Below are 14,391 nucleotides of genomic sequence, written 5' to 3' on the forward strand. Positions count from 1 at the left end.
ACAGGCACACTTTACTAAGGCTATATAGATACAACCTATAACCTCGGAAGCTTTAGACAGTCTTAATAACTGCCTACCAAAATATAAGGAATTCAAGGAGTTATTTAAAGAAGATAAGGAAAGTATAGCCTTGCCTAAATATTAACCTTAAGACTATAAGATACCTTTAGAACCTAGAACTAAACTAGTGTTCAAACTAATATACTGACTTTTAGAAAGAGAATTAAAGGAAATCAGAGAATACCTAGATAAAAACCTCAAAAAAGGATTTATTAGACCTTCAACATCTCTAGCTAGTTACCTAATACTGTTTGTACTAAAACCTAACAAAAAGTTGAGGTTATATATAGACTATAGATAGCTAAACATAATTATAATTAAGAATTAATATGTGTTACTACTTATTTTAGAACTTTATAACAGGATTTGCAGAGTAAAATAATTTATAACGCTCGACCTATAAAGAGTATATAATCTAGTCAGAATAAAGAAAAGAGAAGAATAGAAGACTACGTTTTATATATAATATAGCCACTACAAATATCTTGTTATGCTATTCAGGTTAACAAATATACCTGTAATATTTTAAGTCTTAATTAATAATGTCCTAAGAGAATTCTTAGACATCTTTGCTATAACATACCTTAATGATATCCTTATCTACTCAAAAACAGAAGAGGAACACAGGAGCCATATAAAGCAGGTGCTTTGTGCTCTAAAGAAGGCATATCTCTTAGTCAAACTAGAGAAGTATAAATTTCACAAAAAGAAAGTGAAGTTCCTAGGTTATATCTTAATCACGAGTAGAATCTAGATAGACGAATCCAAAGTTAAGGCAGTACAAGACTAGCCTTAACTAAAGAATGTTAAGGAAATATAATCTTTCCTCAGATTCGCGAACTTCTACAGGAGGTTCATTAAAGAGTACTCGAAGATTACAGCGCTACTGACTTTGATGACTAAAAAAGATCAACTCTTCTATTAAGGAATAGAAGCAGAGTCTTTATTTCAGGAGTTAAAGAGACAATTCACGTTCGCTCTTATACTTGTGACATTTGACCTAGAGAGGCAAATAGTCCTAGAAATAGATATATTAGACTATATTATAGGAATATATATAAGTTAATCAGACAACGAAGAATAACTAAGGCTAGTTGCCTTTTACTTAAGAAAAATAATTCTAACGGAACTTAATTACAAGATTTATAATAAGGAACTCTTAGCCATTATAATAGTATTCAATAAATAGCATATATATTTAGAAGGATCCAAGTACTTAATAAAGGTATATATAAATTATAAGAATTTACTCTACTTTATTATAACTAAGGAACTTAATAAGAGACAGATTAGATAATTAGAAATATTATTAAGATATAACTTTAAGATCTCTTATAAAAAAGAGAATAATAATACAAAAGCAGACGCGCTTAGCAGACGTATAAACTATTCTAAGAATACTAAAGTACTACCTAGATTAATATTATAATTAAACCTAGACAGATTAATAAGATATAATAATTTAGTGCTTATAACTACTTTTATAATCTTTAATTAAGATTAAGAGAGACAGCTTATTAGAGCATACTAAAAGGACAGATTAGTAAAAGAAATCAAAAAGAAACCTGAAAACTACTTAGTATTTAAAATATAAAATAATAGGCTAATCTTGTATAAAGGACTAGTATATGTAGCTAACTCTGCAAAAGATATAATACTTTATTAATATTACGAAGAAATACTAGCTAAACATTAAGGGATTAATAAGATACTTAAACAGATTTCAAGATTATACTACTTTTTACAGATAAATAAATTCGTCCAAGAATAGATAAATAAATATAATATATATTGAAAAACAAAGCACTTAAGACACAAACTATATAGTGAAATGTAGTCACTAAAGGCACTAAAGGGAGCCTAGGAAGCAATAATAATAGACTTTATTACGAAGCTACTACTATTACAGGACTAAATAACAAAGGTAAAGTATAACAGCATTCTAATTATTACTAATAGACTTACAAAATATGCTTACTTTATATTATACCTTAAATCTTTAATAGCTAAAGATATAGCTTATATATTTTTGCAATACATTTATATAAATTATAAGATGCTATTTAAGATAATCTCTAATAGAGATAAACTATTTATATTAAAATTTTAAAAATTACTAATAGATCAAATTAGAATAAAACATAAACTATTAATAGCATATTATTTATAAACTAATAGTTAGATATTAATTATAAATAAAATAATTAGGTTATATTGTTACTACTAACTTAATTTACTTATAATAATAGTATAATAGGATTCACTTTGCACTTGCTTAAGCCCCTAAAAAAAAAAAAAATTTATAAAATAATATAAAAAACATTTATAATAATAGAAATAATAAAAGAATTATATTAAGAATTATTAAAAGATATTAAATTTATTATAATATATTCTGTAATATATTATAACTCTAAAAGGATTAGAGGATTAACCTTTAAAAAGAGGGACGTAATCTACTTTTTAAGAAAAAACATTAAGATTAAATAACTAAGTTTAAAATTAGATTATATAAAGTTAAGACTATATCTAATTAAGAAAGTCTTAGGAAAGATAACGTATAAATTCTAGTATTCTACATCTTATTATTAGAACTAGTACTAAAGAACGCAAGACTTACAGAAATTTAATTAGATAATAAAACTCAGAACTAAGAGTATAAGGTAAAAAAAGTCTTAGACAAATAGAATATTAATAGTAAACCTTATTATCTAATTAAATAGTCAAGATATACAGACTCAGAAAGTATATAGGAACTAGAAACAAACCTTAGCCCTGAGACACTTGCGAATTACTACTACTAGAACCCGGATCAGGCAAAAAAGATATCAGAGCAGCCAACTCCTGCTTATTAAAGGTGTTGACCCTGACAACATTAGATTGCGACTCTTGAGCGAGCTCTTCCTGTTCTAAGAAATGAGCCTCCTAAGCGATCATCGCACCTTGAGCCTTCTTAAGCGCTTCTATATAACGATCAAGACTCTTAGCCTCTTAAGCGTCCTAGCGTTAACACGCGTAAAGAGCCTGAAGAGCCTGTTGCAGCTTTTGCTTCTCAGACTTAAGCTTCTGGAACGCATCTTCTGAATAGTTTCCGTCATAAGGAATACCCTTCGCTGTACAGTACAAACACTTCGAGGAATGTGACGAAAAGAAACATGGCTTCTTGTCACGATCGCATACCGAACACGGCATATCAACACGACAACCCTAAAGGGCTATCTTCTTAGACAAAGCCTGACACTGAACACGAGACTTCGATTTGCTGATGCGAGATTCAGATAAAGGCATTACGGAAGGAGAAATTAGAAAATCCTAAGAAGTTACAACACACTCTTTTAGCTTGTGGGACCAAGCTAAGGAGAGGAGGGGATAGTGTTACAGCACGTGAATACACTAGGTACCGACAGGCCTTGGAGGCTGCACGGACCCTGTGTGAGGAGACCCTGGAACTAACCAAGCCCAAGGGGCTTGGCGAAAGGACACGCTCATGCGGAGACAACCTTGAGCAAGGTGTTCGTGAGGAGGGACTGATGAGCAACGCTCACAAGCGCTCATGAGTGAGCAGCCATGAGCACGAATCTCTTAGCCTATATAAGCACGCTCATTTCCCAGATAGTTTCATAGTCTTCGTAGTTAACTCATGTTATCAGCTTATACCTAAGTTGAAGACATTCTAGTATTGTTTACTGCACTTCCTGTTCTACCTAACCAACCCTTTGGACCCAGCTTCTAGTTGAGACTTGTCTTAACCAGTTGAGCCCTAACAATAAGGCTAAAAACAAAAGCCCTTAGAACTTAAATAAAAGCTAACTTATAATTCTAATATTATTTTGAACTAGTTTAAGCGTTTTTAAGCGCTCTAAAAGAGATATTTGATATAGAATATAGATATCTAGAATTTTAACGAAACAGGCTTTTAAATAAGTATTAAAAAGAGTTAACTCATACCACCGTAACGCTCATACCACCGTAACGCTCATACCACCGTAACGCTCATACCACCGTAACGCTCATACCACCGTAACGCTCATACCACCGTAACGCTCATACCACCGTAACGCTCATACCACCGTAACGCTCATACCACCGTAACGCTCATACCACCGTAACGCTCATACCACCGTAACGCTCATACCACCGTAACGCTCATACCACCGTAACGCTCATACCACCGTAACGCTCATACCACCGTAACGCTCATACCACCGTAACGCTCATACCACCGTAACGCTCATACCACCGTAACGCTCATACCACCGTAACGCTCATACCACCGTAACGCTCATACCACCGTAACGCTCATACCACCGTAACGCTCATACCACCGTAACGCTCATACCACCGTAACGCTCATACCACCGTAACGCTCATACCACCGTAACGCTCATACCACCGTAACGCTCATACCACCGTAACGCTCATACCACCGTAACGCTCATACCACCGTAACGCTCATACCACCGTAACGCTCATACCACCGTAACGCTCATACCACCGTAACGCTCATACCACCGTAACGCTCATACCACCGTAACGCTCATACCACCGTAACGCTCATACCACCGTAACGCTCATACCACCGTAACGCTCATACCACCGTAACGCTCATACCACCGTAACGCTCATACCACCGTAACGCTCATACCACCGTAACGCTCATACCACCGTAACGCTCATACCACCGTAACGCTCATACCACCGTAACGCTCATACCACCGTAACGCTCATACCACCGTAACGCTCATACCACCGTAACGCTCATACCACCGTAACGCTCATACCACCGTAACGCTCATACCACCGTAACGCTCATACCACCGTAACGCTCATACCACCGTAACGCTCATACCACCGTAACGCTCATACCACCGTAACGCTCATACCACCGTAACGCTCATACCACCGTAACGCTCATACCACCGTAACGCTCATACCACCGTAACGCTCATACCACCGTAACGCTCATACCACCGTAACGCTCATACCACCGTAACGCTCATACCACCGTAACGCTCATACCACCGTAACGCTCATACCACCGTAACGCTCATACCACCGTAACGCTCATACCACCGTAACGCTCATACCACCGTAACGCTCATCTTGATGCGCACAGTTGACTTTGAATGAGTATAGACAACGTAGAATTCGCTTAATTAGGAAACTATTACTCCTCAACGGGTGGGAAGCCATTTTCGACGCTCCACTGCAAATTTGAGAGCTTGCGGCGCTCATCTTCTAACTCTTTTCGTAAGTCCTCTTCTCGCCATAGGGCCCTCTGGAGCTGTGTACCACCCTCTTCTACGCGCTGTTTGACCATATTTCGAGCCTGCGCAGCCAATAAAACTCCTCCTTTTTGTAGCTGACGTTGCGCTTGAGATCTTTGTTCTTTTCGCTCTCTTTCAGCTGTAGTAGAAGCCTCTAAATCCTTCTGAAGTTGTACAGCAGTCTTGGCCTGGATTAGAGCGCCCTTAATGAATTTCTGCTGTATCAACTTCTGTCGACTCGGAGTTGCGTTTTCTAGCTGAATAGCTTGCTTTTCGAGTGCTCAAGCTGTTAAAGGCGTCTCAGGAGTTTGAATTTCGTTTTCAGGAGGTGTAGAAGGTCACAGAGGAGGAGGAAGTAGATATTTCTTGACTTTTTCAAGCGCAATCTATAGATTATATAGAATAAGTCCGCATTCGCAAAATAAAGAGCGAATAACGTCCTTTTTGAACGTTGATTAACGAATTCTATAAATAGTTATAAGAAATTCGAGTTTATCAAATTTATTATATCTTGTACAAGTCGCTTAATTAATAGCTTAAGTGTGCTAGTATTTATATAACTGAAATAGCATAACATTAAGTGGCTAAAGAAAGTATGTAACATATAAAGAAAATAGAAAGATATAAATATTTTAGAGTTTGTAAAATTTGAGGATCTCTTATATTAAATAGCTCTTATAACTATTATATAAAAGAATTTAATATGCGCTAATACTTATATATTAACTTTAATGTTCAAAATATTAGATATACGCTTAAGCAAGCTTATTATTTGAGTATCTAGTCTCTGATAAGCTTATAAGAATCTTATCCTTAAGATCTTAATAAAAACGCTTTAAATAGACCTTGCCCTGTAAGATAAGCATTAGTTTAATAATAACTCTTGTTATACTAACTGCCTTAATAGTTGTTACGTATTTATGATTGTTATTCAAAATCAAGTAAAGCCGCTTTATACATAAAGAGGTCACTATCTACTACAACTTCCTTACTCCTATTTAAAAGCCTATTTCGTTAAAATTCCAGATATCTTCATCAAAAACGTTATACTCTTCTCGAAGTGCTTGAAAATGCTCAAACCAGTTTTGAATCATATCAGGATTATAAGCAAGCTTTCTCTCAAGCTCTAAGGGCTTTTGCTTTGCTTTATGAAGCTCAGGATGTCGATTTACGAAGCGTTAAACCTAGTGCTAACCTACAGCTGGCGCAGAATTGTTGTCCGCCCTGAGCATGTTGTTTGCAACCTCGTTAATCTGATTATAGTGTATCGAATGCCCTATTTCGTCCAAAGATAGGATATATCGCAAAAGCGCTTGCTCCTGGACCTCTGATAATCGATTATTCTTCGGTTTTTTGCTTGTACGTGGTCCTATCCCTCTACGTGAGATGCAGGAATCTGCTCACATCATACTCTTGCGCCTTTTCTGCGATAGTAAGATGCTCTCCTCCTCACGCGCAGTCAGAATATCTTGTACGGCCAATTCTACGCGTGCCGCACTGTCTATACTCATTCAAATTCAATCAGTGGAATCGAGATGCGCGTTACGCTGATTTGCGCGTTACGGTGAGAGCCACGCGCTGCGCGCGGGCTTGTAGGGGGGTACCCCCCTGCAAGTGGGGCCCCCAGGGGCTCCACCCATTGGGCCACGGCTAGTATTTCTAAAGTTCGGGTAGCGTCTCGGAAAGGCATTGGCTTCGGGCACGATCTCGGGCCGCGGACGAGCTACGCCTGTCAAGAGTTAGCACGATTATTTTGGTGCTAGCGCGAAATGGTCTCAACTAGCCAGTCAGTAATAAGTCAGTAATACTGCTTGCTTCTTAGGAACGAGACAACTGTTTACTTTGCAGGTTCAAAGAAAAATGACCAATTACCCAGATCGAGCACAATGAATCCGAACACGCGAATGGTCAGGTGTCCGACTCACCTATCAAGAAAAGGGTGCTTCGATATTATAATGAAGTGAGAATACATTGTTGAAGATGAGGAGGCTCGTTCGCGTTTCGATCGATCGATGAGGTGATATGTGCGCCGCACCAGCATGGATCCAAATTTAACCGCGAGGGATTTATTTCTCAAATTCTGGGGCACAGCAGCGTAGTTGGTCCGTCTTTACCACCCTGAGCGATAGATACCCCGCCTCTTTACAACTGCAAGAGAGTCTAGAAGGAGGGGTTTGTGCGACAAGCCAGGGCCATGCACCAGCTATGAATCGACAACACCCCCCCTTCTCTCTGCCGCAATCGAGAACTCTCTCTCACCTGCCACACATCCAGCGCAGTGAAGACCATCTCCTCGCCTCTCTTGGGATTGGCATTGTTCAGCATGGCTTTACCAATATCTCTTTTTGCGTGGACTTTAGTTCTTACCTGGCTTGGGCTGAAGCTCTATACACTCATTTTCAACATCTACTTCCACCCGCTACGGAAGTATCCTGGTCCCTTGCGCGCCGCGGCAACAACGTGGTGGAGAACATACATCGAGGCATTCAAGAAGGAGAATTGGACTGATGTGCTGATAAGATTGCATGAGGAATATGGTATGTACCCACCTTAACCATACCCATTCAGAAAACTCAAATCGGTCGAAGGAGATGTGGTTCGCGTTGAGCCCAACGAGGTTGTACCACCATTATAAGGAAGCCGCAAATTTGCTGGCTGAATGTTGGTAGCTTCATTTCTCAAAACCATCCGCATACCATGACATATACAATTCAACGGCGCGTTGGAATAAAGACAGTTTCCTGTATGAATGCTTCGGAGTTGAGAAGTCGTCTTTTGGGTTCCTCACGTACAATGAAGCCAAGCTGCGGCGAGATGTGCTTCAACCGTTGTTCTCTCGCCGTGCGATTCTTGGCATGCAGAGCCTTGTTAGACAAAATGTACGCTGCTGGATGAGAATATCAGGCCAGATGACTAATGGGAATAGATTGACCACCTTGCCGGAGCGCTTGCAAAGAACAATGAAGACGGCGTGCCCTCGGATCTTTTCAGCGCCTTTCACGCTTTCACTCTTGATACAATCACCACTTTTTGCTTCGCACGCTCAACCAACGCCATGGACGCCCCTGGCTTCATGGCTTCAATCATAGAGTCAGTGCAAGCCGCAACTTCGTCAAACATGCTCTTCAAGCATTTCCCACTTCTTCGAAAGACCATTTTCTCTCTCCCGCCATGGCTGGCATGCAGAGTATCGCCTGCAACAGCAGGGGTGCCGAAGTTCCGACTTGCACTCGAAAGACAGATTAAGCAGTTTATGGCGAATCCAGAAAGCCTGAAGAACCAACCACATCCCATCATCTACCACCGCCTGCTCGATCCTGAAGCACAGAAGGATCATCCAGTACTCGGTCCGATAGATTTGCTGCATGAGGCACATACCTTGTTGGGCGCGGGCTCAGATACCGTCGGTAATACGCTCATGACTGGCTTCTTCCATATCTTGAGCCAGCCATCACTCTATGCGCGGCTGCAGGAGGAGGTTCTCACAGTTTGGCCGCATCTCCACGATCCGCCGAAACTCGAGACGCTCGAGGCTCTACCACTCTTGACAGCAGCTACCAAGGAGGCTCTCCGAATGACTCCGGCCGTACCCTCGCCATGTACACGTGTAGTACCAGCCACTGGCGCAACGATATCTGGTATGGAGATCCCCCCCGGGACGGTCGTTGGCATGTCGAGCATATTGGTACACAATTCCAGCGAGATATTCAAGAGTCCGGAAGTCTATGATCCTGATAGATGGCTAGCTGGTGACTCCCATATGTTAGATCAGGGGTTTGTGCCATTCAGCAAAGGACCGAGAAGCTGCCTCGGTATCAATCTAGCCTGGTGCGAGTTGTACATCGCGTTCGCGACCATGTTGCGACGGTTCGAGATGCGAATCGACGGCACTGTCGTAGAGGACCTAGTCTGGAGAGATTGTTTCGTACCACATTACTACGGCAAGCATCTGCAAGCTTGGTGCCAACCGGTCACAACTTGAGGGGAGGTTATCATCACCTGGTATAAAAGTAACATCGAAGTTCTTCCGCTTAAAGCAACTAGTATTCATAACGAAATTGCAATGTCAATTCCTTGACGTGGATGCCGAGCGCTGCAGACATCCCCCAGGAACTGCTATTCCGCCAAAAAGGATTGACAGGGTCTGAGAAGGATGCATCAAATCAATTTGGTCGGCGCGGCCACCACATGATATACGTGGTATGTGCTGCGGCACATCTGCCGTGCCTACAACCTATAACCTGCCTGCCACGTGCTGGCATTGTCACTGGATGTCCAATGCATACCCCGGCATCCATCTAGCTTGTATGTGGCTGCGCAAAGCACAGTCAAATAAGGTTAGCGTAAGAAGATATCCCCTGTCCCTTGGACTGGACACATTGTTATCGTGCGACAGAATCCAATCTCAAGTTAGCGTCAGCCGAGTGCATTCGCTAATTGGCAGAATCGAAAATTGGTAGGCTTCAAGGAGGAATTAAATAGCATAAATTGTGATTAGAAGTCCGTAATTAGCAGGGCAGATGCTCGTTTCCAAAGTATTCATTCTGACAGATTGGAAAGGGTGAAAGGCTGTGATGCGTTAACTGCTTGTTGTTGCTCGTCGTCCTGACACGGTAAGAGCTGAGTTCGAGAGAGCTCAAATTTGCTCAACTTGGTACTCCCTCGTAATCCCAACCACCTTCCCCTCTAACCCTTTTCCGACTGTTCCGACGATTCTTGTTGCACTTCACGAATAGGGTCAGTGCTGTAAGCAGAAGTACGACCAGCGCAGCTATTACTGGCACAAGTACTGTCCTTTGCCGCAAGGCTTCCTCGTCAAAGTATGGACATGACCCATTCTGTCGGTTTGCGATCCAGCATGCTTCGGTATCAAGGCTGTCGAAGTTGAGCCACACTCCAGATCCGTCGCCAGATAGGTTAGACTGTGCCGCCTCCGAGATAGAAAGGATGTGATGATAGAGATACGTATTCTCCAATGCAGTGCGAGGCACAGAAAAAGAGGAATTGGGTTTGCAACTGACTTCAGCTTCGGAAAAGGGAACACTTTCATCGGATAACTGCCATAAATATGGCTGGTTCGCTGTGCGGCAGGCTACACGATGGTGCATGCTGCAATACTCGACTCGCCAGCGACCGGAAGTGCTAGCTGTAGAGGTATCCATCAGAGCGCATCGAAACTGGCCTTGTGTACTTTCGTTGTCTCGGCCATTCGCATCCGAAGTGGAGAAGTTGCGTGGCTCGTCTTGTGCCCAATTCCAGATCGTCGATTGCACAAATTGCACATACTGAGAAGAGTTCTGATCGGCAGTCTGGTTATTCAGGGTCACATTTAGTATGGGGGCAATCCCACAGGATGTCAGATTGTTTGCCAGCGATTGAAGCTTGTCCAAAGAGCCTCCGCTTGCAGAATTCTCGTTCAGGAATGACACTGCCCATGAGGAATTGTGCCTGCCTACGCTTTCTTGTTCAACATTGAAGAAACAGGCCGGAGCTGGCTGTTCAGTTGAGTTTGGGCGGACATCGGTGGACGACAAGAGGTAGTCTTGAGGAAAAACCACGTCACTGTCACCGGTGAAATCATAGTCCTCCATACGCCGGTGAACAATGCCCCAGCCAAGGAGGACACGTTTGAGGCGTTGGAGCTCTACAAAACGTTCGCTAGGCCAGCCATCTGGTGTGCTTTGACCGCCAGGAAAAGTCTCTGTAGTGAAATATTCAGAAACAGGCTGCTCCGAAGCACCAGTAGCGTACCAGGAATCATTCAGATTCACTCGATGATTTAGGAGTTCTGAAGGCTGATAAGAGAATGACGAGGCGACAGCATCAAGAACATTTCCTACAAGTTCCGTAGGCGAAGGTAAATCAGGTCCTGATACCGCCACCGCTGGATTGGTCGAAGCGTCTTCAGAATCTGCCGCATGCACATTGAATTGCAAGAACAATAAGTTAGCATTCAAGCTTGTGGGTGTGTTGTTGATATAGTCCATGATCAAGGAAGCAAAGAATGACAGGTTTAGAGTTGGGCTGCATTGAGCCGGGCCAATGTCATCCATTGTCGTGCCAGAAGGATCGGTCGAAGTAGCGACTGGCACTGCTGCAGTGGTTGAGGACTCCGAAGTGCGAGCAGTATCATCCAATGCGTTCTCTACAATGGAAGACGTCGCTTGACGAACATTATATCGGAGTCCACCCCTTCGGGCGAAGTTCCATCTCGGTCTTAGTGTTTCGAAAGCTAGTGTGGTGCCTTCAGCTCGCTTGCTTAGCGAGAGATTGGGAACTCTCCGAGACCTTGCCGTATTAGGTAGGAGAGGGAGGGAGCCCGAATGCAGGCTTCGAGATACTGAATTGATGGAAACAGGACAAAACATGAACTGGCGAGAGCTCGGATCCCAGTAAAGGTCCACAATAAACCGCCGGAATTGAGCTGCCAGCAGATTCGAAATGCATTTTTCAGCCCGCGAGTCCTCAAAAATGCCATGAGCAAAGCAAGCAGAGGTTAATGAGACACCGGCATGGGTGACAAAATTGATAGGCACAAGGCTCGAAAGATCACGGTTTGTCTGAAAACGTCTGTAAGAATATGCAGGGGTCAACAGCAATAGACTGACCAGATGAATTGTTCTCCATAGCTGGCCTGGCAATGCACTCTCATCAGGACGATATCGTCCAGACATGAACTGTTCTAGTCTGTGCTCAAAGAGCCAGCTTGATATGTTCTGACATGATGTAGAAGTCTCGTCCACACATCTCCTTCAGATATGTAGGTTGTTGTCCTTGCGACAACCAATAAAGAGCACGTTGAACGAGGTCTTGTGCATAATAAGGTAATCGTTTGAAGTATCTTGGGGACCCAATTGTTCAGACTCTACGGAGTACTCCGTAGTTAGTCTCTAGGCGCAAATGTGGGGAAGCACCTCCAATTTATTTCTCGGGGACACTTGTTCTTTCTTGCTTTTTCGACTCGATGCTCCATATTGGCAGATTCCAAAAAATTGATGACAGTTTGACAGCTCGGGTGAATCTGATTCTCAGTGTCTAGCATCGATTTTGAAGCCAGTCAATTGAATCGTGCAGTTCGCTTTGCAGTCGCTTCCCCCACTAGCATGGCGCAACCCACCGGCCCTTCGCCAGAGCAGATGCGCCAAATGCAACAACGGTTTTTTGCTGAAGCTGCGAAGCAGGGCATGACACCCGAACAATTTCAAGAGCATCAACGACAACAGCTAGCAGCAGACGCCGCGAAACAAGGCCTGACAGTTGAGCAATATGTCAACCAGCTGAAAGAAAGAGCTATCCAAGAGCACCAGATGAGACAGCAACAAGCACAACAACAGCCACAGCAAGGCCAAGGGCAGGGTCAAGCACCACATCATCAGCATTCCCAGACCCAGAAGATACCGGTCAACCCTGGCGCACCCCCAAAACCTGAGGCCTTAGCTGTGGCGAAGTTTCTGAGATCGCAGGATCTGAAGACCAGAACGTGCATTCTAGATGGGCAGAGAAAGGAGATGTTTAAAGGTACTGTCAGCTAGTTCATGATGGAACTTTTGCTGATATCGCGTTGCCTAGTCAAGCGAGCGTTCAGAGCATTGCAATCACCAGCCTACGAAAAAGCGCAGCGCAAAAACAAGCTTCTACCTGAGGTCAAAGATGAAGCGGCGGCGAGAAATGCTGTTCAATTACTTCCACTTTCGATGCTTGCTTTGAGAGTTACGAAGACCGATCCGCACGAGGGCCACAATCATGCAAAGCCTCCCAAGGATTCAAAACGAATAAAAGGGTTATGGACGGTCAAGGTAGAAAGAGATCAAGAATTTGAACCCATGATGCACTATGTCTGGCTCTATGAAGGTCCGCAATGGAAACAAAAGGCATTGGCAGCTGGGGTTTTGGTCCTGATCATGGCTGTCGTCATGTTTCCCTTGTGGCCGATTATGCTACGCCAGGGTGTGTGGTATCTGAGTGTAGGAATGATGGGATTGATTGGGTTGTTCTTCCTCATGGCTATATTTCGACTCATACTGTTCTGCGTTACCGTTTTTGTGGTACCACCGGGCTTGTGGCTGTACCCCAATCTCTTCGAAGATGTGGGCTTTTTTGACAGCTTCAGACCATTGTGGGCATGGCAAGAGGTAACGTCTTGACATAATGTCTGAGTGAAGCCGTACCATCATTACTGACTTCCACTACTTTTGTATAGACCAAGAAAACCAAGAAAACCAAGAAGACTGGAAAGGGCTCGAAGACAACGAAGAACGAGACTGTTTCAGGCACAGGAACTGAAGTTGATGCAACGGCCACTGCAAAAAGAACTGCTGTTACCAAGCGCCATCAAGCACCACAAGTTGAAGAAGCTGATGACGAATAACGAATGAAGTGGTTGGGTTGACGGCATACATCGCAACTTTGATGACTACTAGAGCACTTTAGTTATGGCATTGAGAAAATTCACCTACCCTGCAGCCGCAACCACTCCTGCATGTGCGTTGCAGCAGATTGATATGGACGAGTCAGCATCTGAGACACCGAAACTGAGTGATTTGGCCATAGACCGCATTTTCTGTGCATTGTTTGTGCAGGAGCTGGCCATGTTGAAGTGGGACATGACTGTTGACCAGCAACCAATCGGCACTCCCATTCTAATGGGCTTTGTTCTCATTTTGTTGGCTCTACATGTTGGATGGCCCCTGAACTTAATGCTGTCCTTGCTGTTCGCATCTGCTCATAAACAGGGTCAATAGTGAATGTTGCAAACGCAGCCGGAAGGACGTTAGTTGAACCCATTCATAGCTTGCAAGGTGCATCGAGCATCACCCATGCGGTTTTGAAACAGCCGGGAAGAAATGCTCTCCTACGAAACTCGCAATCTCAACACTTCATTGAAAGGCAAGCCTGACCTGCATATTGCCATCTTGACCGCACGATAAAAGTGGTGTCAACAAGACCCACCACTTCTTCAATGCCTCTCCGAAATCTCCCAATCTCCTGCCGCCTGAGTGGAGTGGTGTGGGTGGTATTTCCTTCCCGTTTCATGCTTCGCAATACGAAAGGCACCGGAATATAC

At 43.0% G+C, this 14,391-nt stretch overlaps 3 protein-coding genes across 3 annotated transcripts; 2 read left to right on the top strand and 1 right to left on the bottom strand.

The window, feature by feature from the left end:
- Positions 1 to 7,650: 7,650 nt before the first annotated feature.
- Positions 7,651 to 9,309, top strand: EPUS_01511 (uncharacterized protein; the record flags this gene model as incomplete). Its single annotated transcript, XM_007788650.1, has 4 exons — positions 7,651 to 7,864; positions 7,916 to 7,947; positions 7,997 to 8,206; positions 8,254 to 9,309. The coding sequence occupies 4 exons, from the start codon at positions 7,651 to 7,653 to the stop codon at positions 9,307 to 9,309; spliced, it is 1,512 nt and encodes a 503-aa protein (XP_007786840.1).
- A 664-nt stretch (positions 9,310 to 9,973) lies between these two features.
- EPUS_01512 (uncharacterized protein) lies at positions 9,974 to 12,001 on the bottom strand (the record flags this gene model as incomplete). The annotated part of the gene is made up of 1 exon (XM_007788651.1): positions 9,974 to 12,001. The coding sequence occupies one exon, from the start codon at positions 11,999 to 12,001 to the stop codon at positions 9,974 to 9,976; it is 2,028 nt and encodes a 675-aa protein (XP_007786841.1).
- A 429-nt stretch (positions 12,002 to 12,430) lies between these two features.
- Positions 12,431 to 13,695, top strand: EPUS_01513 (uncharacterized protein; the record flags this gene model as incomplete). Its single annotated transcript, XM_007788652.1, has 3 exons — positions 12,431 to 12,845; positions 12,897 to 13,459; positions 13,528 to 13,695. 3 exons carry the CDS (start codon positions 12,431 to 12,433, stop codon positions 13,693 to 13,695), a joined length of 1,146 nt encoding a protein of 381 aa, XP_007786842.1.
- Positions 13,696 to 14,391: the final 696 nt, after the last annotated feature.

Source organism: Endocarpon pusillum, assembly GCF_000464535.1.
Source record: "Endocarpon pusillum Z07020 unplaced genomic scaffold C721943, whole genome shotgun sequence".
NCBI lineage: Eukaryota > Fungi > Ascomycota > Eurotiomycetes > Verrucariales > Verrucariaceae > Endocarpon > Endocarpon pusillum.